The following is a 25,668-nucleotide window of genomic DNA, read 5'->3' on the forward strand; positions in this document are numbered from 1 at the left end:
TTCATTTTAATTTGTTTAAAGATGAGCATTCATGCAAGTTGCTGCTCAATTGGGAGGACTCTAGCTTAAAAACACTTATTTTAAGGATGCATAGAATAGCCTCACACACATATAAAGAACAAATAAGCAATTATAAATACAGAGGGGAGAGGAATTGTTTTGTTTGCCACTAGTGATAGCAAAAATGGTAGCCAGACTGAGTTCATGATGGCCATACAACCATGTTCAATGGAGCAATACCTATGCCATTGCCTTCCATTAAGAGTTTGGGTGTAATCCTAGACGCCTCCCTTTCCATGGAGGCGCAAGTTACAGCAACAGCCAAGGCGACATTTTTCCACCTTCGCCGCATCAAGCAGTTGGTCCCTTACCTTTCCCGCCCCGACCTGGCCACAGTGATCCATGCGACGGTCATCTCCAGGCTTGACTACTGTAATTCGCTCTATGCGGGGCTGCCCTTGAAGCTGTCCCAGAAACTCCAGCGGGTACAGAATGCTGCAGCGAGGCTCCTCACGGGGTCTCTGCCATGGGAGCATATTCACCCAGTGCTTTTCAAGCTGCACTGGCTCCCGGTGGAGTACAGGGTCAGATTTAAGGTGCTGCTTTTGACCTTTAAAGCCCTTCACGGCCTAGGACCCTCGTACCTACGGGACCGCCTCTCCTGGTATGCCCCACGGAGAGCCTCAAGGTCCATAAATAATAACACCCTAGTGGTCCCAGGCCCTAAAGAAGTTAGATTGGCTTCAACCAGAGCCAGGGCCTTTTCAACTCTGGCTCCGGCCTGGTGGAACGCTCTGCCTCATGAGACCAGGGCCCTGCAGGATCTGATTTCTTTCCGCAGGGTCTGTAAGACAGAGTTGTTCCGCCTGGCCTTTGGCTTGGAGCCAATTTGATTCCCTCCCTCTCTCTCTCTTTTTTTCCTCTTTCTTTCTTTTCCTTCTCCTCCTGCGATGAGGCTACATTTTAATATTTTAATGTTCCATTATTTTAATGTTGTATTTTATTTTTGTTTTTAAGTTGTAATCATTCATCTTGTTTTATTATTGCTTGTAAGCCGCTCTGAGCCTGGGCTTGGCTGGGGAGGGCGGGGTATAAATAAAAAATTATTATTATTATTATTATTATTATTATTATTATTATTATTATTAATATTATTATTATTATTATTATTATTATTATTATACCATAAACTGGAAAAATTACATTTGAACTAAAAGGAATTCTTGTTGCAATCTATCAGAAAGTGATACAATGAATTTTCTATAGTTGATCTGACTTATTCAGAAATACAACAGAAAATTAAAGAGAAAATCTTGGAAACTGAGGACCAAGATATAGTAAACAACTTAAAATCTTCTCTGTGGCTGGCAAATCTCAGCGAGTGGGGCCATAGGACTGATGAGTGTCTGATTATAGGCTGAGATATGCTTTTACATCTTTGCGATTGCACTCCATGCTTAGTATGGTGTTCCATGAGAGAGTGAATAATATTACCTATGAAAATCAACAATGCATTTATAATTCAGGGGAAGTGGCAGACTTTGTACATTATTTACTGTTTTGTAGTCAAGTTTAGAGGGAAGCTTTCCACAAGAAGCTTCACCTGACTATGGACAATCCTATTGGCATGCCAATTAGATTTTACTAAAAAAGAAAGGGGGGGGGGAGAAGAAATATGTATTATAGGGGCTATTACTAAATTTGCCCTTCTGGCAAATTGCTAATTGAATTTTTGTTGATTGTACATATGTCCATCTTCTATTTTTTTCTTTTATGTTGTTTTCTAATTAATCAAACTATATTATGTAAGTGGTATGCATGCATAATTTTTCATTCCCCCTGGATGCTGATGTTTTATGTTTATGTTATGCTAACATTGCAGTGGTTGTGGAGGTTAGTCTGTAAACTTTCTTGCTATTTGAAAGAGGTTTTTTTTCTCCTTCTGGTGACCAATACTGCCATCGAGTGCTGGGAAATGTATTCTTCCTGCCATGCTAACAGAAGCGGGGTGCGGTGGGGTGAATCCTTGCAATGCATGAATAAAAACTGGGGAATTATTACTCCTAAAAACACTGTGTTGATATCCAACTAAATCATACTCAGAGTAGACATATTAAAATAAAAAAGACTTCTCCACTGATTCCAATAGGTCTACTTTGAGTATGACTAACATTGGGTATCACCCATTATCCCTAAATCAGAAACACAATAATGTCTCACTGAATCCAATGGGACAAGTTACTTGTAACTACAGTGGTGCCTCGCAAGACGAAATTAATCCATTCTGCGAGTCTCTTCGTCTTGCGGTTTTTTCGTCTTGCGAAGCACGGCTATTAGCGGCTTAGTGGCTTTAAGAAAAAGGAAACAAACTCGCAAGACGTTTCGTCTTGCAAAGCAAGCCCATAGGGAAATTCGTCTTGCGGAACGACTCAAAAAACGGAAAACTCTTTCGTCTTGCGCGTTTTTCGTCTTGCGAGGCATTCGTTTTGCAAGGTACCACTGTAATGGGATGCAAGAGGGTGACTAACTTTTCTTGGAATGCAGCCACTGCTTAGAAATGCTTCCTGGTCTAGGAACAGAGGAAGCTGCCTCTAGCTCTATCTAGCTCACTTTTGTCTCAACCAGCAGTGGTTCTCAAGGGATTCAGAAAGGCTGGGGATTGAATCTGGGACCTTCTGTTCTACGACTGAACTATGGCGATTCTGTCTCTTGTCTTCCTCTTTAGAGTTTCTGCTGTTTTACCTATGTCAATATTCCCTCACTAACTTTATTTTAATTGAATTGTTCACCTGGTCTAGAACCCATTCTTTTACTATAATTGATGTGTAACTTCCCTCTCCTCTCCATGTTATGTTCAACAAACACTACTCATCTATTACTACATTTTAGCCATCTAGTAAAATCTGTCTGACATTTTACTTTCTTTACTATATGGGATGTACCCTGATGTGACGCCACATATTACCTATACAAACTGTGAATACAGCAAGCCCACATTTTGTGCACATTTAACTTGTGTGCATTCAGCTTTATGTGTGTGTTTCTTTTCTTTTCAGGAGCAGAAAGGAGGCAGGGTTCCACAGAAAATGACTTTGCCAATCCCACCCACCATTGAAACCAATGGGTTGATGATACATGATTTTGGCTTCAGGAGAGATCCCCAGAATATAACCCCCGTGTAAGCTGCTGGGTTATTGTATTCCAAGCGTCTAATGTTAACAATGCAGACAGATTTATTTATTGTTAAAATTCATCTAGCATTCAGATTTTCAATTTTTTATCGGTTGGATGTTTTTGATCAGTCAATCAAGCAGACAAGTTGGGGGCATATCATATGACCACAAAGACTCTTACTGCAACAGGAATTCTTCCACACATTTAAATGTTGAGAATAACAGTGGATTCAGGCTATATTTAATTAAGTGCTATTTTTAAGAACATGTTATTTATTTCTGGTAACTTTGAAATATTTGTTTTCATTGGCAACTGCAACATATGAGACGAGGGCTGTTATCTACTGGCCCATGTGGAGTCACAGCACATGAACATTCATTTTATACTCTGTTTAACAGTTTTATGTATACAGAACAGCTTACTGTCAACACATTATGTTGGCTTAAATATATAGTGACACTTCAAAATGCTCTTGGAATGAATAAAAAATGTCCTGTCTGTTCCAATACACAATACTAATCATTTCTTTTCATTTTATGCATTTTCCCCCTCACCCAACCCATGGTTGGTTCTGCCTCAGTGATTAATTTATTGCACTAGGTTGTGAAAAATTGCTTTCATTTTAACTATTTTACTCTTCTGGGCTTGACTACCTAATTTCAAAGGTGTAGGAAAGAGAATGTATCAGGAAGATGCAAAAGAAATGACACAAATAAAACGCACAATTGTGTAAAACAACTATGAGAATCCAAACATGAGGTTAAAAATGGAGGCAGGAATTTTTGACTAGGGCAGCAATAGAAACTCTGAAAGCAAACCACAGAGGTTTGCAGCTTCCACAGCAAACTCTCCAAGTGTTCCTATTTTCCAGGGCTAGTCCCAGATTGATAGAAGCTGTCCTGGTTTCTGATTTGATCCCAGAATGTCCCGCTTTTCCTTAGGACATCCCTATTTTATTCAGAGAAATGTCAGAGGGTATGCAGTTATGTGACTCCCAAGCCAAGGAGATAGGTACATGTACGACCTTTAGAAGACATCTGAAGGCAGACCTGTATAGGGAAGTTTTTTAAACGTCTAACGCTTTATTATGTTTTTATATATGTTGGAAGCCACCAAGAGTGGCTGGGGCAACCCAGTCAGATGGTCAGGGTATTATTCTTATTCTTAAACAGGATGTCCCTATTCTCATTGGAGAAATGTTGGAGGGTATGTCACAGGAGAGACAACTAAGGATATTATCCCTTTGGGCTCTCCCATGGAGGAGTTTGGGGCAGGAGCACTCTTGTATTCATTATAGATCCCCATCTCTGGGTGAGAGCCAGGGAAGGGAGGGAGGGGTGTGGTTGGGGCCTCCCCACATGAGAGGCAGGTTGGTTTCACATACACATTCTTAAGTTGCTGTGGTTATCTGATGGCTTTAATGGGAGTCTATGGTGAGAAGCAAGGCTGAAGCTGCCTGTTGTCAACATAGGAGTGGCTCTCTGCTAGAATTAATGAGAGATGCACTTCATAGTATATGATCAAGCTGTTAGGAACTGCATGCACTTTTAATTTTTGCTCTCCATGAAATGCTATGTGGGTCATATCACTGCTAATATTTGATTACATCTGATTCTGGTTTATGTATTTTAATTAACTGGGGGTTGGACACAATGATCCTTGTGTTCCCTTCTAACTCTACAATTATGTGATATTTTAGTGCACTTGAACAATGAATTCAGGGAAGGTAATTTTTGCTATATAAAATGCATACTGAAACAAAATTAATTTAAAAATAAAATAAAACAGTTGATACACAGCTAAAGGGCAACTGAAGGTTTCAATGAGGTCAAAAAGTTGAGATTGTATTACATGAATCAAGGGATTTCCTACCTGTAACAAGCAGGTGCATTGATTCCAAGACTTGAAACTGTAGCTTTTGGTATGGAACTGAACTTTTGTTTATAAGAGCCTTCTTAATGCATTAGTGCTTTATTCTGAGACTCCATTAAGCCATGAGCACCAAAGGTCAGGGATTCCCAGAAGGGAGTACTAATGCTTTTTATATGTCTAGTTGTATTTAAATAATACCTGTGTCTGCATGTGCCAATCATTCTTTTTGTTGACGCTGCCACACCATTCTGCATCCGCGCATCTAATAGCACGGGCATTCGCAGGTGGGGAATTAAATCTAGCACTGGACTCTCCCCTCCTGTGGTTTCCAGCAATAGGTATTCAGAATATGGACTAATGTGGAGGAGGAACATAGCCATCATGCCTAGTAGCCACAATTGTTACAATGGTACGAACAGTTTGAATTATTCACCTTATGCAGCACTTGATTAATAACTCAATTCAATCCTTAATTTTGCTATGGGCACATTCATTCTCAATAGCCTATCTGAAACATTGCACTAATCTCAAGAGAATGAAACTATGTGTTCAATGTGTCTTTCATTTATGTAGGCCACTTGGCCCAGTGGTACAGATTCATATTTGCCTTGGCATGGGTTCTGAAATTAAGGTTGGAGTGGCTGTCCATTATCTAGCATACTCCACATCACAACAGATGTCTTTGGAGTTGCAGAACTTTCCAAGTGGATATGTATGGCTTCAAGGGTGCATACTACAAACAAGGGTGCTGCAATCAGATCCAAGTTCTGCTTCTCCTAACAGGTTCCCTATGCAGTACAAGGCAGCTGCCACTCTCAAAGCACAGTATCTGGAGAGAGTGCCCAGATGAAAAAACAACAGGTGGTGACCATTTTGTGTGAGGGTTCTGTTACCAGCCCCCATGTGTGTCAGCAGAGCATGTATAAGCACGCCTGGCCCCCGTTCCACCCCCATTCTGCCCCTTTCTGGGTTCAGAAGGACCTGTACATCACTGCATGTACATCTAATGTGGTAGCGCTTTCAGGGATGAGAATTTACTCCATTCCAGTCATGGTCTTAGACTTCAATGGGCCTGTAAAACCGGAACAAAATATAACACTCAGTTCTTTGTGGCCTAGTAAGTGATAATTTAGGCCTGTTCACTTCCATGTAGGCCAAGTTCCTCCTGCCTCACATACCCTATCTAACCTGTGGCCTGGTTCTCAAAGGGATCCTGCTCACCCTGAAGTTTGACATCCAGGACTGACAGCCGCTTTTACTTTGCCTCCTTCAACCCAGCTCAGACCCAGCTTAAACAAAATGGTAACACAAATTCAAAATCTGACAAATGTTTGAAATGGTTAAAATTCAGCTTTTGCCATTTTAATATCTTGCAAATTTTCTTTCTGAAACTCAATTTCGTATAATACTTGTACAAAATCTAACTCCAAACTCTTCAAGGTATATTAATGCAGCAATACTGAGTATCAATTTGCTGAACTGAGTATTTATACTCTGTTCCTAAAATTCCTAAATCTAACAATATTTATAATTGGAAATAGGAAAAAAAAAAATTGAGAGAATTCTGCACACACACCCCATGTACTTTTGTGCCTAAAGGTGGAACCACATGTTATGAGGAAAACATGGAAGACCTAAGCTCATGTTTCTTTAGTAAATCTAATGTGTGAGGGGAGCATCACTTGCAAGAAGGAAGGACTTTTCTCTGTAAATGCCCCTTGACAGTTTTAAACGGATGCTTTCCCCAGTAGGGATATGAAACTGTGGGGAAGCTGAACTGAAGGTAAAGAAGCCGAGGGGTGGAGATTATGTATGGGAAAACTGGTGAGCACAGGAAGGGTGAAGCAACTCATCTTTCTGCTGATCTCCCCTGCTAGGTGCCCTGCCTCTGTTTTCTCCTATTATCTTGTGGAAATATACATTTGCCAAAATAGCATCAGGATCTGCCCTAAGCAGCCTTTAATTGGATGTTCAACTTCATCTTTGCAAATCTGAGTTTTCAAAAACCACAAGCTAGGCCAAATAACACAAATCTCCGTAATAAAACTACAATCTGATTCTCACTTTTTGTATTTGTAAAGAAGAATTCTTTTGACCTTTACTGAATAAAAAAAAAAGAACCCTGGGCTTATAATTCTCATTTTGGAAGTGTTAAATAGCGATACTAAAGTTCTATGCATAAATCAGAAGAATGGGGGACAACTGATTAAATAAGCCAAATAGGGAATGATATATAACACTGAAAAAGTAAGTAAATCTAGCCTTTATTTTTGCCTTTGGTAGAACATCCATAATAGAAATATAAATACAGCTGTTAAATGTAGAAGGGCAGAATAAGTTATCACTGACCCATTATTTACAGAGTTAACACTCTGAAAACAATGTGCCTGTAATAAGCCCTGTGACTCTGAAAATGTTACACTCACATTTGCCCTTCCAATGGGTGGAGTGAGGTAGATGGAAAGGTGATATGATGGGATGTTTGTGCTAATTCTATGGCAGGGACAGTGAGATGGGTCTTCTTGAAATTGCATGTATTTTCCTCTAGGGGGAAATAGGTTTAACTCTTGGTGGAATTAACTCAGGCCCTCTTTGCATACATGTTAAACCTCACAACACAAAATGTAAGAAGCCAATGCAACAAAATGTGGCCAGGGCAGGAAGTAGGGGGTAGATTATTATCACATATAATTTTCTATGCCAGCTGTTTTGGTTTCTTTTTAATGGTATGTCAAGGAAATGAGGCAAGGTGGTAGAAGTAGTATAGTCAAGAACAGAAGTGAAGAGGTTTAAAAGAGCTAGAACACAAACTGTGGCAGGCAGCTGGCATAAGGTCTTGAAGAGAGGGATCACAGCTGTGCTATTTATCCATCATCCCTAAGGCATTTTCTTCTATTTAGAAACCTGTAAGTCAAGAAGACTTGAAGGAGATGATGTAGCCAAAAAGAAATATTTGTTTTGCCCAACTTGTGACGTATGCATAGTTCTGGAGAAAATGAACTGAATCAGAGAAACCATTAGCTCAGGAACAGTACAAAGACTTTGCATGAACAACACCCCAGACTTGATCCCTACAATTTCCAGTTAATGAACTTTAGAAAAAAGAGACCTCTCTGTGACCCAGAAGTGTTGACTGACGTAACTGCCAGTACTGTGAACAATCCAACATTGATCTGATTCAGTATAAATGGCATCTTTTACCTTTAGGAAACATTAAAGTAACTCTGAAAAATTCCCTAATGAGAAAAGAAAAGGAACTGATGCAAGCTAAACAATCTTCTAGGACTCACTGAGAGTTTTTCATAATACTCAGTACTGCATGTCTCTCTTGTAAAGCAAATAAATAAATATATTAGCTCTCAACATACCGTGAGTATGTTTTGTCCCTACATAATAGCAATCTGAATGCTGAATCATGTTTCATAACAAGTTACAAAGTTAGGGTCTGTTTTGTAACAGATGACTTACATATTAATATAAAGATATGTTTTAAGGTACGATCCCTTCAAACTTCATAATCTGCTGATCCAATTTTAACACAGCTTCTGCATAAGCTGCAATAGAAGGGTTAAAGAGGAGATCCCCATGAAAAGGTGAAGTAGCAAAATCTATCACAAATTGATTTGCATTAGTGCAAATCAGCAGACCTCAGTTTCTTACTTGTGAGGTAGTTTTCTTTCGGGAACACATGTAATTAAATTGCAAGTCTCAGGTGCATTAAACTAGGCTCAAAGACCAACTCAGTCCATGTAACCCATCCTTTTAAAAGTCAGAAATGATCAGTGTCTGAAGGGAGATAATCCTTTAAAAACAGAAATGCCAGCTGGAAATAATGTCATTTATGATTTGAGTTGTGAGATCAAGTTATCAGATTAATGTTACGTGAGCTAGGGGAGGACGGGAAGCTTTCTGATTTTTCTGCTTATCTTTCCCAAATGCCAAAAAGTGGCCATCTTTATTTTTCTATTTTATATCAAGGAAGAAGTGTGCATAACAACACTGATCAAGAGAACTCTCTGTGCTACAGATACCATCTTGATTGCTAGATACATGCAGTACACAAGACACCAACTGAGCCTGATTTATTCATGGTATAAACCCAATTCTCCTTGTTTGGACGTGAGTGGTAATATTCCAGGCCTCTGAATCTATTTTGCTGAGTTCCATTAATGAGAGAAGCTTGGGGAGCCAAATCAAAGTTGTCCTCATTCGGTAGTATTCATCACAAAATAATGAAGAAATAATATTTTCCCCTTCTTGTCAGGAGAAGGTTGGGCACACAAATCTAAAAATGGTATGTAGGCTCCTACCTGACAGAGGACACTTCTCTGTTGAAGTGCTATCAGAAGGCAGCTCTCTATTTAAAGGGCTGTTCTGTACAAGTCTGATTTACAAAAACAAGAACCATGAAAAGGGTGGAGAGCACAGTGCCCTATCAATTGGGTGTATGGGGTTTTAGGAGAGGGGTAGTACTTCTGGTGGAGGACACATCATGTTCCTTCTGGGGTATTTTGTCCACTTCTGGTCTCCCACCCTGTACTCAGATCTCACCTGTGGCTTCTAGTAGGGAAACAGCTTCAACTGGCCAGCTAAACCAGGTGAAGGCAGCTGATGGGTCTCAAACCCACTGTGAGTTAGGGACTCTGCATACGAAAACAGGTCAGATTGAGTGGAGAAGACCAATAGTGGGTCCAATGGTCAAGAAGGCAGTTTCTGCACATGCTGTAAAGGGAAATGAGGGGCAGGTGGGGCTCATCAACCTGGGAAGGTAGCCCATCTAGGAGAAGGAAAACTCTGATCCTAAACTTCTGCTGCCTTGTGGCTATACTCATTTGTGAGAAAGGTTTTGGGAGAGAGATTGATACCAACAACATCCTGTGTGATGTATTTCCTGCCCTTGTTGATGAAGCACAAATTGCCACCTCCTGGGACAAGGAAAAGCTGTTTAAATGATGCTTGATTCCTTTTAAGGTAAATCCCAGACATGCTATCAATTACAGAAAGAACCGAGACCTTGCTAAGGGTTGGAACTGTAATGTCTGGTATGAATAGCTTCTGTATCTCTCAAGTCCTATAACGTCATTTACAGCACAATCCCTAACCACATCTACTCAGAAGCAAGTCCTACTGAATTCACTGGGGCTTACTCCGAGATAAATGGGGTTAGGATTGCATCCTCAACCAGTGCATTCCATAACACTTTAGAGTGACATTGAAGCCTAGTACTCATGTGTCAAATCTACTTCTTGGAAGCACCATTTCAAACTGTCAGCAAGTGGACACTCACACAACTAACAAAGCTACACACACACACACACACACACACACACACACACAATCTTCACAGAAAACTAGCTATCAGGGTATAATGGACAGCTGGGTTTGAAAAGGTTAACTTGTACTTCATATCTAACCTCCTGGCAGTCCCTCCCTCCCTCCCTTCTTTCCTTCCTGAGGAACAACAGTACACATTGCCACTGAAGTTTGACTTTTCTTTCATTCCTCCCTGAAGCATGTCATAGAATCACAGGCAGAAAATACACCAAGTCCTTTGCTACAGAGTTAGCCACCTATGTTCTACCAGGAGGGTAGAGATAAGAGTCTCCCATGAAACCACTATTATTATGTGAAATTACAAATACATCTAAAATAAATTGTCCTAAAACATAAATCATTCTATTTTCTGTCAAAATACAATATTTATAAAGTATAAATGAAACTTACACCAATCCATGTAGCCCAAACTTACATCAATGAGAATAATGCATATGACAGAATACTATCTTGATATTTCATTTCATGCTCCAGTGATTTATAAATGAATTCCACTTTTTAATAAACTTGTCTGGCAAATGTCCTTTCTTAAATCTCTTATAATATGTAAGCATAATCAAAAATGCTACTGTTCAAACTCACTCATACCAACTTGATATTGAAAGGGATTCTTGGTGATTTCCATAATGGTGCTATAACTTGTCTTGTTATAGCCATTAAACTATTCCCTAGTTCTAAATCCACTTGCAAGTTTTGAGCTTTCAAATATTCAAGAGCCACTGTTTTAGGATTTCAATAAATACAATAACTGACCATACCTTTTATGATCATTTTATTATTTCCATAAAGAAGATAGAACCAAAATATAGCTTAATATCCAGTAGCTCGATATCCTTATGCAATCTAAATAATCTAAATAATGCCTTTTGTTTTCTATTTTAGATACATTTTAAAATAACCTTTTGCCACAATTGTAAAGTGGCTAAGTCACACTTTTAATGGTGCATTCTGGAAAAGATACAATATTAATATTAAAGCCAGAAATTATGCTACAACTGGACTGCATGTAACACAGAGGAATAAATGATCTTTCTTAGTTATGGTGAAAGCTACATAGACCATACAGATAAACATTCTCACCTCTTGCTTCACTACTGGAACCCTGGAGGTTCATCTGACCTCAATACTATAGTTAAGGGCTGTATAACTAAGGGCTGTATAACTAAAATAATCATTTCTCTGAAATTGTACCATTAGCTATTAGGCAGGCAGGCTGGTCAGCCAATGGTAACTAACTCTGTTGAGATGGGGATACTAATAGGAGAGCAGCAAGCAAAGAAGAAGAGGAACAAATTCAAAGAAATGCTCCTCACCCCACTCACTCAGCTAACCAATTGGAAGAGAGTGTGTGTGTGTGTGTGTGTGTGTGTGTGAGAAACAATAGAACCCCCTCCTTCATCCTTCCTTCATACATACTGTTAGAAAAGCTGGGTGCCTCCCCCCTCTCTCTGCCAAGCAATAGCAAGGTTCCAGAGGGTTCCAGGTACTCACCCACCGTTTGTGCTCCTTAGGAGAACTGAAGACATGTCGGAGACTGTTGTAGCTTTAAGAAATATGGTTTATTCTCATATTGACAGCTACAGTCTGCATGGAGGGAGTCCATATCTTACAGCTTGGGCTGTTCCCCATAGCAGTGCAGCACCGGAGTCAAAGACATCTCTCCCAGCCAGCCTTCAGCCAGCCTGCCCAAGATGGATCTCTGTCTTTCTTCTCTCATTCTTTCCTGTGACCTCTCTCTCACACACACACCATCACCTTGGCAACCACTGTCTGCCCAGACCCAAAATTCCTCTTAGATGGGCCATCAACACCTTTTGTCATGTTAACACCTCTGCTAGGCCTGCTTAGTTTGCATAACCCAGCTCAGAGATTCCTAGTCTGGCCTAGTTCTGCAGCATGTTTTTTTCATTCATATCACAAATAATCAAAATACTACAATTTACTAATTTCTAGGGTTTAGGGGCCCCCACAAAAGAACCCCTCACAACAATACACTGTGTCTGGGCAAGACTTCAGTGTCATAAGCATAATGCAATATAAGATAACCCTAAACCTCATAATGCAATGCCTGAACAGACTGCATACTTATACATAGCAACTTGCAACTATTTTCCTCTTTTAATTATGTTGCCTTTGTTATGAGTGGCCTATCACTGATGTAGTCTACATATATATTGCTCTGAACATTTTATTTCCCCAAACAATCTCACTGAAATACCATCTCACCCAGGTCCTTCTAATGGTTTTCATTGTCTTTTCAGAGATTAGGGCAGAGGGGTGTTTGTGAAGTGGGACAGCTCTGTGCTTTATTCCCAGTAAACACCCCCCCTCCAAACGCACACAGGCTTTGAATCACATAATGACACTATAACTTTCTTCATTATTTCCCCCTTTTTAGCATACCAAATGTGGTGTTAGCTTTTTCCCCCTTTTTTTCTTTTTTCTGCACGCTGTAGAGATCCCTTCATTAATCTGTTTTCTATTATGCACGAGCCTCCCTCTTAAGAGGCAACAGCTAATTCATGAGTTATTACAGCATGTGAGTAATTTAAAATTACCACTGACAATATAAATCATCTGGCATGGTAACTCTGAACGCGCATCTCTCTGGCAATTGGCTTCTTTTACAACACAAAAAAAACACAATTCTGGGTCTTTTGACGGAGTCTCTGTGGTATAGTGACTAACCTACTGGGCTTGGATGTTGAAAACCCAGGGTGAATCACTGCATTTCAGCCAAACATACCTCACAGGTTAGTTACATAATTAGAATCAGCGGAGGGGGGTCTGTTGGGGCAAACAGGGCACTGCCCCACCAACCTCAATCTGCCTTCTTACTACCAGCCTTGGAGCAGCCCTGCCTACCTGCCTCCTCTTCCTTAGTCTCATTTTTGCCTATGTGGAACTCAGTAGGGAGGAGGACATGGACAAAACTAGAATTACCTGGCTCTGCCTACCATTTGTTCTGCTGTTGGTCTCTCTGCCTTCTGCTCTACCAGGCCCAATGGGAACCTGCCAATACTGGTTAGAATGAGCTACTCTCTCTCTCCCTCCCTCCCTCCCTCCCTCCCTCCCCCCCCCCTCTCTCTGTGTTTATCCAGGAAATTTAAGCATTTTTATCTCATAATTCGCTACATGGGACAAGCAAGCAGGATGGGGTATGGGGGACAGATTGTGTCTTTTTGTTGCCCCATATTTTCACGCACACCAGGTTATTAGGGAACAAGGGGGCAGAGTATTTGCTGAACCTCTACTCTTGACAAGAGAAGCCAGCAACCGGGGGGGGGGGGGAGGTTATCTAGTCTCCATGGCTGGACAAGGAGGGGAAGGTGGGAAGGGAAGAAAGAGGGAGCTGACAATTTAACTTAAAACAAGAAGAAAAGATCAGGAAAAGCACTGGGATTAAGGTTATGAGCACACAGCAGTTTAAAGTGGATTTGATGCACCCCATGTGTGCATATTTTTCACATCATCTACACAATGTCAGTCTCATCCTAGTGGCAACCTGCAGCTTTCCCCCCAATTAATTTGGGTTTCCCCAATCCATGGATAATCCAATAAAATGGGGGCAGTGGAATGCAGCATAACATCTCTTGCTACCCACATATTGGCACACTGAAACACATTGTGTGGACTTTAAAAAAATGTTTGTGGTGACGTTTTGCTGGGTGCCATCTAACACCCTCATGTCTGTTTCCTCATTGCCGGAGCACAACCTGGCCATTTGGTTTTCATCAGCCCAAGAGAAAGCATGCAGCATGTCTATTTCCACAGGTTGTTGCTGAAGGCACATATTATTTTTTTTAGAAAAGCTGTTTTGCACGGAACTGCTCTTGCATGAACAGGAGGTGGGAAAGGAAAAGGGGAAATGAAAAAGAAGAACACTTACACTATCTCAAAATCCCTCTTCTCAAATCCCATTTCCCATCCCACTTTGGCTATATGCACTTGTCTGTAAAATAAATGGTTTTATGCAGCTTTCTGTGTTTGTGGTATTCATAGTGTGTCTGTGGTTTGGAGGTGCCCATGCATCTGCCTACCTGAATGTTGTTTGCCCTGGCGAGGAGCTTATTGGTGGGTTGCTGCTTCTCTACCTGGCAGGGTGGGTACACACAACCCACAGATATGTATTTCTTTTTGAAACTGCTGCTTTGTACAAAACCCATAAATTGAAAAATATGTATTTGGAAAAAAAAGATAAAAATACAAAATTGCCTGCTTTGTTTGAAACATTTGGTGAAAGCTTATTGCTGTGGTATTCCATGAACAAAACATCTTTTCTTTTCTTTTTAAGGTGTATGCATACTGCATGCATACCTACAAAGGGCCTCAGGTTTTGAGAACTTTCAATGGGCAAAGAGCAGTAATTGAGGGGAAGGAGTAACAACACAGAATACATCCTACCAAGCACCACCTACTAGTGTGTATGAGAATCACTGAGAAAGATTTAAACTGAAAGCACTAATGTGCAGATGAAACGTCACAAAGAGGCACATGGAAAAATCAGATTTGTACACATTAACGCTTCAGTGTATACAGAGCCTAACAGCTACAGTTGCAGTTCTGAATAAATACTGTTTCTAGTTGTCTAGGTAGAGCTTGTCTGAAGAGACATATTGACAGCATAATCAAAGGAGCCTTCTCTGTTAACAGTTCCAACAAAACCAGGTAAAAATTGTCAACATTTACATATCAACAAAGCCCAATTTCTCATTTCCTGGTGAATGTCTATAACAATATCCAATTAGGAAACTTTCACAGCAACATAAATACCCTTACTAATGAACATCTTAATGTGATTACTATCTGCCCTTTAGTGCATGAGTTTTCATCAGCCTTTCCTGATTAGAATTCTCTGTATTTAAATCATAAATGTGTTGCTAATATGTCTGAATACGTCTGACCTTGAACTGAGAGTGAGAAGGAGGGGACCAATGTCCTAGAAGAGCACTTTTGTATTCTGTGTGCACTATTTCTGATATGAGGTGGTCTCTTAAGAAAACATGGTATGCGTGCCAAGGCAAAGGCTTCATGGCTTATTTATATAAGGAAAGGGGGCAAGCAAATTTGCTGAAGGGGAAAGAAAAGAAGAAGAAATATTTTGACATACCTTGTCGGTGTAGACGAAGAACAGAATCACGACAGTGAGCTCCAGCACAAATATAATTAACAGCATGATAAAAAACTGTCAAGAGAAGAATGGGTGGGAGAGAAACAAAAGCCCAGAGACATCAATATTTGTTTCATCTTCACAGCATATGCATTCATGCATAGAAGGAATCAGACCTAGTTTTCACTGAGAAGGTAAATCTTTGCCTGAATGGTACCATTTCTGACATAGGTGAGACATGACTGATTGTTTCACCACGTAAGAAAATTGCCTGCGCATAGAAAACTATTCACACCACACACCCAATTTTCTATGTGTGGAAAAGAACTCAGTCATGTGAGTCCCACCTGCAGGCAGATGCAGCAAAGTCCAGACCACCTCAGTGAGAACTAGGCCAAAGTCACGAAACTACAGACAATATTATTAGCCTTGTGGCCAAGGTTCATCTGGAAAGAGGTCAAAGAATTGATCAGGAGAACCAGGGCTCTAACCACATCAGTGACCTGCGAGCACTGCAGCTATGGGTGATGCTTGCATTAGCTTCAGCAAGAACAGACATTCATTGTGTTTTCACAGACTTTTACCTAGCAGATATTCCATTATCTAACTTTGCAGTAACATTTGGCCATCTTGTTTTAGAGAAAGGGTGGCTCTCCTCTATGTACACATCTGTGTAATATATTCTCATTCTCTCTTCTCTGTCTGTCTGTCTGTCTCTCTCTGTGTGTGTGAGAGGGGGGGAGGGCTCTTGGAAAGACAGTTTTTTAAACATTCAAAAGTAGCGGAATATTCAGTCCTGAGGCACATTAGTAAATCTCCCAGGTGCACTAAAAACATAAGTGAGGCATTTTTTAAAAATGCTTCTAATATTGGTAGTTGCTGAAATAAAATTGTAGTGATAATGTATCTGAGGACTATCAAACTAGGCTTTTCGGGTAGCCATATGTATATTTCCCCTATTAAAAACAAACTTCCCAAAGCTGAAAATTTGAGGGCGAGGAATAACATGGGAGAAGTCTAACTTAATCCTTTCCTTGCTAGGCATTTTCCTGTGAAATACCACCTTCCTTGCTGCTTTTTTCCTCATAGGAAATGGCAAGTGAATGTAGAGGGGAAGCAACTGGGAGATACCGTATTTTTTCCATGTATACGATGCCCCCATGTATGAGACACCCCCTATTTTGGGGGATTCCAAATTAAGAAAACACCCCTCAGCACTAGCCCTGTATAAGACGAACCCCAATTTTAAACCTAATTTTTTGGTAAAAAACAACAACCCCAAGTCTTATACATGGAAAAACACAGTAATTTTGAGCAGGATAATGGACAGAGGGGAAAGGGTTAACTAGTCCCCCCCCCCCCCCGTTCCACTCAGACCTTCAGTGTCCTAAGACTGCTTCTAGTTAGAAAAAGAGAGCGAGAATCATGGAAAGACCGCAGGTCACATCTAGTCTGGCCCTAAAACACTCAGAAGCCATGAGGCAAGTAAGAAGAGCAACTGACAATTGTTTCCAAAATCAGGCCTCACAAGTGTATTGCATGATTTTATATGGGGGGGGGAGTAATATCTGGGTTTTGCAAGTCAATATCTGTGCTGCTAAGTTTCAGTTGACTTAAAATTTAAATCTTAACCAGTCAGTGTCATTCTATGTATTTCTTTCGTCACACTGTGTTTTATTATCCCACCTTTCCTACCAAGGAGCTTAAGAGCAATATAAATGGTCTCCGCCCCCACCCACCGTTCACCATTTCATGCTCAAAACAACCCTATGAGGTAGGCTACACTGAGAGATAGTGACTGTGCCGAAGTCACTGAGGGACTGAATGGGGATTTGAACCCAGAGCTCTTCACCACACTGGCCCTTACTATTTTCTGCATAATGTCTGCCTGGTACCTGACATAATCAATTGCTGAATTTGTACTGAAAATGTGATGTGTAGGGAAATTGCAAAAGAATGTGGGGGGAAAGGCAGGAATGGGGACATAAGCGTTTGCTATTTCTAAGCGCCAGCCTCTCCCTAAGCTGCTGCTCAAGCAGTATATGTGGTACAAAGTGAGAAGGATTATTCTGTGTGCGTGTGCTGCATTCTGCAACAGGGGAAGTTACAGGGAAAGGTGACACAGTCCGATTCTTAATTTAGCAGTATACTTTTTAAAGAACATAAAGCAAATTAGTATTTGGGTCTTGCTGGCTCCTGCTGTTCCTATGCACAGCCCCCACCCCAAGTGCTGCAGGGAATCCTCTCTTGTTCCCACTCTATTCCTCTTTCCTTTGGCAGAAAATAAACCCTTTGCTGCCTCTCTGGTCTTTTTGTTTGTTCCCTAGGGAGCTGCTTTTGCTAAGCAAGCCAATTCCACTTCCATAAAAATAATCCTTGATGATCAACTTCAACGCAGCATTAGACAACTAAGCAGCAGTTAAAATGGCATTACTCTCATTCCCCCCCCCCCCGCTATTCTGATAAAAAAACAAACAGCAGCAAATGCATATGCAACTACAGGCTCTTCTGCGTGGCTTGAGAAAAAGAGGCTTTTCAAAAGCGACAAATGGAACTTGTGTTGCATTCAGCTTTCCCCGAATTCAGGGGTAACTGCAGTAGATGTGTATCAAGATCTTACATGCATATTGTTCTTTTCAACATTCTGTGATGTGGGGGAAATGACACAGGGCCGGATTTAGATGAAGAGAGGCCCTAGGCTATTCCACTTGTGAGGCCCCTCCCCTTCCCGCACCCTCACAACTAGAAGAAAATGGAAGAGTGTTATAAACAAAATTGAGTGAGGCCAAGGATGATGACGGGTATTTAAAAATCTACAGTTCACAATTTCTCCTCTAAAGGAAGTAATATATTATTGTTAAATACCATGGCGATTTAAAAAAAAAATGTGTAAAATTAACACTGAAAAACTTTTGCAATAATTGAACTTTGTAAACCTTTTGTGGCCTGGGCAGGCCTGGAACTAGTTCCCATGTCTTGTTCCTCTCTAAGGAGTCAAGTTCAGCTTTCATGGCATTTAACATCCTCTAAGGTTAAACTTTGGACCTCTTGGAAGCTTGAAGGTTCCCAAACCTTCTCTGAAGCATCCATGGAGGCCTCAGAGAGCTCGGACAACTTACTTCCAGGTTACAATCATTCGTAACCCAAAAAAAGTAAGTTAAAGCGTTCGTAACCCAATGTACCACTGTATGTTGATAATATAATTTTGGTTACTGAGGACAAACAAGATTCTACAAAAACAAGATTGGGTGCAGGCCTGGCCAGGACATAGGTGTCCTGACTGTGACAAAGGTGACCTGTGTGCTTGCTTGCTTGCTTGCTTAACAGCTGTTGGGAACTTCAAGGTCCCTGCTCTCCCTTCTTATGGCCTTTGTACTGGACCTGGTGACTCCAATAGAGAGCATTCCATGTCAAGAAGGAGGGCAAGTGGGGACTCTATCAAATGACAGGACAGAAGTTACATGGAGCAGGGCGTTTTCACTGGTGGTGCCCATTGTATGCCTCACTCTTCCCAGACCTGCTCTCTTTTGGCCTGTATTTTGGAGCTTTATAATTTAGGAAGACTTTGGAAGAACTAGTTGACAAGTCTTATCAGTTGCTGATGTATGAGCGAATTTTATTTGCTGCTATTCTGTGCTTCTGGTGCACCAGAGTTGGCTAAGATGCCAGAAGGGATACAATTTCTCCATTATCTGCACAGCAAGGGGTGTTCAGTCAACAGTGCAAAGGCTAAGCTGAAGCATTCCCTGCTGGTTACCTGCTTTCAGCAATAGGGGTCACTGTTTGGTAGTACCCAATTGGTTAGCTGTCAGATTCTAGAGCTCCCTATTGGTGGTTCTTAGGTAATTCACAAAATACAGGGTACCTTCATAAAACACAGTGTATGTTCATAAAGCAGTAACATAAATCTCCATAGCTACATATTGGGTGTATATTTCAGCAGTTGAACATACAAGTTTATGACCATGTTGTAGTGTAATGCTTAAAGGTAAAGGTAAAGGTACCCCTGCCCGTACGGGCCAGTCTTGACAGACTCTAGGGTTGTGCGCTCATCTCACTCTAGAGGCCGGGAGCCAGCGCTGTTCGCAGACACTTCCAGGTCACGTGGCCAGCGTGACGAAGCTGCTCCGGCGAACCAGCACCAGAGCAGCACACGGAACGCCATTTATCTTCCCACTATAAAGCGGTACCTATTTATCGATTTGCACTTAAGGGTGCTTTCGAACTGCTAGGTGGGCAGGAGCTAGGACCGAACGACGGGAGCTCACCCTGCCGTGGGGATTCGAACCGCCGACCATGGGATTGGCAAGTCCTAGGCGCTGAGGTTTTACCCACAGCGCCACCCGTGTCCCTAGTGTAATGCTTATGCGACTGTGAATAAAAGGTGGGTGGGCTCATTGTCTCGGGGTTTGGGAGGAAGAGGTGACAAAACTGATTTCCAATAAGTGCCCCCCTTTATTTCCATAACAAGTCCTTGAGTCTGAACTCTGAATGGTGACACCAGGGACCTAGAAGGTGCAGGGCTTGTCAGTCCAACCCCTGCACAGTCTCATAAGGGCTGACCTTAAGGCAACAGGAGCAATTGGGCCAAATTGGGCCCCGCAGGCCGCTCCTAAGGGGGCACCTGCACCATGGCAATCTAGATGGATTTTGTTTAAATCTATAAGATTTTGCAGACTTTGGCTGTGAACTGGGGCTCTACAAAAAAACCCCACAAAAAAACAAGTTGTGTCCCACTGCTTCAAATTAGGCCCCACTAGCTAGCCCTGAGTCTAATAGTTGCTGGGCCTGAGTTGCCCTGCCCTTGCATGAAGTCTTGGGTTTACAATTTTGGGAGAGGGGAGACTGCGGCACTGGGGAGCGGGTAGGCTGGCGAGGCCCCCAAGATTTAGAGGCCCTAGGCTTCAGCCTACTTAGCCTATACATAAATCCGGCACTGGATATGAGGCCGTGTGCACACTAACCAATTGTAGTTTTTTCCCTCAGTTATGTCCTCAAATTGCTGTTCTTAATCTAGATTGATTCTGCTGTCCACAAAGGATGGTGTGGTTTGCAAATATGTGTTTGAACTCCTTTCCCTTGATTAGGTTATTCATGCATTTTCCTCCCTGTACAAGTCCCAGGTGAATCAAGTGACGATTGCAAAATTTGGTATATGCCCACTCATAATGTAACTGGACAGGTGTGGATATGCACACATACACACACCTTTCAAGTCTGCCTATATCTTTTTTTTTTCAAATAGGCATACATAAAAACATTCAATCTAGATTGTGTGTGAGCTACCATTGATTCTAGAATAAAATGCCATATGTATGCAACCTAAATCAGAACCATGAGTGTAGGGAGCAAGGAGCATATATTTCAAAGAGTCCCAGCTGCAGGCCAACTTCCCATTTTATGTTCTTTCATATTTGTATGGCAACTTCCATAACAGGCACTGCTGACCCTTTATCCCAATTTTAAAATGCTATGGAAAGTAGAACACCACCTTCCCTCGAGAAGCTGCATATGTACTAAGTAGCTAAACCAAAAAACTGCTAGTAAAGCCAGCCACTTCTACCCATTCATTTCCCTAAAACCCACCCTTAGAAACAGCCTCGTCTTTTGTTATGCTTTAACATGGAAATATATGCAGGTTATAAGGCTAACTGGAATGGGCCAAAGTGCAATGAAGACTAGACAGGCTCAGGGCATGGACCACTAAAAATTCTTACGGTTTGCTTTCAAGTAAGCTTCCCAATTCAAATGATAAATAAGGAGGAGAATAAAAATGCACTTTGCTGTGGTTCAGTGGGACTGCAGGCTGCTGATATAAGAAAGATTTATGCTTTGAGACAGCACAATCCCAATGCAAACCATCCACACAGAAGCTCATAAAGAAGATTAATCTTACATTGCAGTGAGACATATTTCACCACAGAAGTTTTCCATGGCTAAGATGGTATCTAGAGAAGTTTGCTGAGGGAGTACCTATAGGCTAAGAATCACTATGCTGGTGTTTTTTTTGTAAGCCTTTATGTGCTACGATTCTGTAGGAACAAGGGGAGGAAAATGAAGTTGTTTATACTGCAACTTCCTACTACTTTTACAACAGGGTTCCCTCAAATTACACTGCAACCTTTGAGTCCTGCAAGCCTCTTTTCTTCCCACAAGCACTTAATTTTGGCTAGTACAATGGCCTGGTTTACATATCATCTTAAGCAGCAACTAACCATGGTTTCCCATAGGGTTGGGGTATTGTTTAGGAGTTTTTGGTGTTGTGGATGTTAATTTTTTTGTGTTCTTATGATTTATGTGGAAATTGTTCAATTTGGTTGTGTACTTTTTGATGTATTTTATTTATTGTTTATGACTTCTTTTGTTACGTTTCTAAGTATGTTGTAAGCTGCCTTGAGCATTGTTATGGAAAGGCAGCATACAAATAAAATGATGGTGTCCAAACCAGTAGTTGTGGTTCACTGAAACCTTGGTTTACTGAACCGTGGTTTCACCAGGGTTTATTGAAACAAGCTAGGATCATTTACCACAGGTTGGAGTTGATTCATTTCAAAGAATAAACCATTCTTAGCATGTGCAATAGTTTGTCTGAGTTTAGAAGTAATGAGGGCAAAAAACAAAGTTGGAAGAGAAGTGAAAGGTGGAGGACAAGAGAGGGGGAGGAGTGCATGAACCTGGAGCTTATGTATGTAATTCTATGGTCTAGGGCTTAGTGTTATGTGTGAATTCAGTCAACAACTAACATTATTAGTCACTTTTATTTCAGTAATTGCATTCTTTAACACTAAATTGAAAGTAAACAAAATCTTAGCAATTTTGGACCAGATTGAAAGAGGAGGAGACGAAGAGCGTATTAATCATATGACTCACACTCCTGGTTGACCAATTGCCACTGCAAATATAGCAGACAAGTATTGTGAATTACAGAAAATAACCTCTGTCATGGGGCTTTGTTTGACAGTGTCACAACTTAGTGATATCTATCAGAGGGGGGATGGGCGGGAGAGCACTGTGAAAGCTATTACTGCAGGGAACTGTCGCTTGTCTGCTGCTAATTCTGTGTGCCAAGTGCTTGGCATATGTTTGCCTCCAATGTTTGCTTCCCAGATCAAACCCTTATTTTCAGACTAACTCATTTTTAGATCCCCGCCTTGCCATATTTCCTTCCTTCCTCCATAAGGATGTTGTTTGTGTTTTCATTGCAATTTTCTATTTTATTTTAATCTTTGCCCTCTCTCAGTCTGCTTGTCTATATTTCCTAACCATTTCCCTTCCCTAGCGGACGGTGTTCTGAAGGATATTGCTGGGAGGATATTGCTGGGGTTCTCCTAATGGCCTGCTCACATGACAGACTGTTCCATGCAAACAAACAAAACTGGATGATAGGGAAAATGGTTCCAACTTAAGAGTGGGAGTCAACTAAGCTTTACTCAGAGTAGACCCACAGACATTAACGAACATTACTAAGTTAGGCCCATTAATTTCAGTGGGTCTATCCAGAATAAAACTTAGTTTCATACCACCCTTATTATGCAATCCTAGGAAGCCTTCTTCCTTGTGTACTAAGTTTCTATGTGGAGAGATTATTGTTAGTATATTTAACACCATTATTGTATGAAGGGTCAGTCATGTCAGTTCCCACCTGCAGGCTGCAGTGCTCAAGCCAAGACAGTTTTACCACATCATCTGCCATGTGTAAGATCTAGATCAGTAACTAGCCAGATGTTGTTGAACTCCTGGTTCCATCAGCACTGACCACACTGGCTATTCTGGAGCCCAACAAACATCTGAGGGCCACAGACTCTACACCCCGCTCCAGATTATTGGGACTCACTGAGAATTACACATGCCCTTGGCAGGTGTGCAAATATCTCTTATTGCTGGACTTGGTGCATTATGGCTGGTGGTCTAATACTAGAAGATAGTGGGGAGGGGGGGACTCACATAATTGATGTGAGGGCTGAGTACAAGTTCAGGATGTGTAGCATACTACACAATATGTGATAGCTTAAGGTCTATAGCACTTGCTACCAGTTTCAAGAAGCAAAACACAGTTTCTAAAAACGCAAAAAGTTCAGGATGTGTAGCATACTACACAATATGTGATAGCTTAAGGTCTATAGCACTTGCTACCAGTTTCAAGAAGCAAAACACAGTTTCTAAAACGCAAAAGACTCATAAATCACAGTTTGTGGTTTTTAGTGGTTGAGTCCACCACATTCTCACTTGGGCTTCCCACATGAATCATTTTATATTATTAGTTTAGCAATCTAGAGGGGGGAAGCGGTCCCTAGAACTGTATGTCAGACAGCAGATTTAATTGGCATTTTATGGTATTTTCTGTATTTTATGACTTTTGGAAGAAAACAGACTCCAAATCAATAAAATGTCATAAAATACCAAAACCACAGATCTCTGTCATATTCAACGCATGCACTCAATGCAGCTTTAGCTACTTAGCCACAGGCACAGAATAGCGGAATGTTAATTCAAAGAAAGAGAGCACTAACTTTAGCATCCCCTTCATTACTAACCTTCCTTGGGACACAAAGGATCTACAGATTGCCATCATAAGCCCTGACCTCATTGGGCATACAAGTGTCGCGCCATCTGCTTCTGAACACAACCAGCTGTTGGGGCTAGATAAGTAGCACTCAGAGTACATTTCTGTATCATCTCAAACATTTAGGGCTGGGATTCGCCAATGTGGCTAAAGGAGGTCAAGAGACACTGACCCTTGGATTCAACAGCCAGCTATATGCTTCTTCAAAAACCACGGGTCTTGGATGCCAATACTGCAAAAATGAGGATTTCAGAGTGGTGTGGAATATCTGCTCTAAACAGACAGCACCACTGAACTTTAAAAATGTAGGCATCTTTACTGCATAAAGAAGCAAAGAACCCTTTAAGAAGATTTAGTGGGCCAGATGCTAAGCAAGAGGAAGCTGGCTTATTTCCTAGACTTTAATGGGGGCTCTAAGAAGTCGCAGCAGCTGAGGAGCATCCTGTATAAGGAAACCTTATAGCTGTTTCACTGAAATGCCAAAGCAGATACATATATAGATTCTGAACCTGCAACCTCCCTGGGTTATGTAACTCACACTGCAGTTAATGGAAGAGCCAGGTTTGAATCATAGTTATAAGAATGCAATGCCTCACAGCAAGCAAAGTATGTGAAATAAAAAGGGTGGGGGAAAGTTATGGCATGCAACTAAATAACCATGACAGCGCAATGGGACTTCCCCCCTCCTCCCGTAATGCAGGCCCTGCATGACCCCTCAAATTCAGAGGGCACACAGGGGGAGGAGAAAGGGAGAGACTTCCATTGTACAAGGAGAAATCCTTGCACTGAAGGAATTTAGCGCTATGCTGAATACAACCCTATGTCTCTGTGTGATACACTGGTGTAAAGTAAGAACAAGGCTTTCTTAGGAAATGCAGGCAGCTGATCAGAGGGAAATGTGTTAGCCAAAAGTTAAGCACAATGCTCCCTTCCCAGCAATGCAATATAGACAGCTCCAGGCCTTACAATCAGAGACAGGGCTGGCCCAAGACATTTTGCTGCCTGAGGCGAAGGACAAGATAGCACCTCCCTCCCTACAGAAGCCACTGGACTGGCAGTTAACCCTTACACTAGAAACAGGATAGCATCCTGCACCATGAAATGGATCAGGTTAGGGCTCTCAGGGAAAACTGTGTGGCAATGTTCAGGGCTGACACTGCCAGTCAGTGCAGACAATACTGAGCTAGATAGACCAATGTTCTGATTCAACATAAGGCAGATTCCTGTGTTCTATGTAATACGGAGCAGGAGGATGCTCAGATCCTGCTTGTTGGCTTGCTTCCCATGAGCATCTTGTTGGCCACTATGAGAACAGGGTGCTGGACTAGATGGGCCCCTGGTCTGATTCAGCAGGGCTTATTTTTATGAGAACCTCTCTTGCAAGCAGATAAGTCCGCCTGAAAAAAAGCCAAGAAGGGATTGGTGGCTAGCCCACTGAAAATTGCCATTAGCACCGTCCACTATATTTTCCCGAGGATTTCTTTTTGCACACCTGGTTCTCCCTCTGTCCGCAGACTGCACAAGTTGCCAACAACTGACTTGCTCTGTCCCAAAGAGGATCCTGTGCCTTGTTAGAAGACCCGACGATTTGAACTGCTCTTTGAATCCTAGCTAA

The 25,668-nt window shown here is 41.4% G+C and overlaps 1 protein-coding gene across 11 annotated transcripts in view; it reads right to left on the minus strand.

Annotated features, from left to right (window-relative positions):
• The window catches only part of TSPAN4 (tetraspanin 4), a 504,081-nt gene that overhangs the window by 36,866 nt on the left and 441,547 nt on the right, over nucleotides 1-25,668 (minus strand). For all 11 annotated transcript variants that reach the window (XM_081922518.1, XM_081922512.1, XM_081922516.1 and 8 more), the window contains one exon: nucleotides 15,491-15,565. In XM_081922518.1, coding sequence (XP_081778644.1) covers nucleotides 15,491-15,565 — 75 coding nt within the window. The remainder of the gene's footprint in view (nucleotides 1-15,490; nucleotides 15,566-25,668) is intronic.

Source organism: Podarcis melisellensis (genome assembly GCF_964234715.1).
Source record: "Podarcis melisellensis genome assembly, chromosome: 1".
NCBI classification, from domain to species: Eukaryota; Metazoa; Chordata; class Lepidosauria; order Squamata; family Lacertidae; genus Podarcis; species Podarcis melisellensis.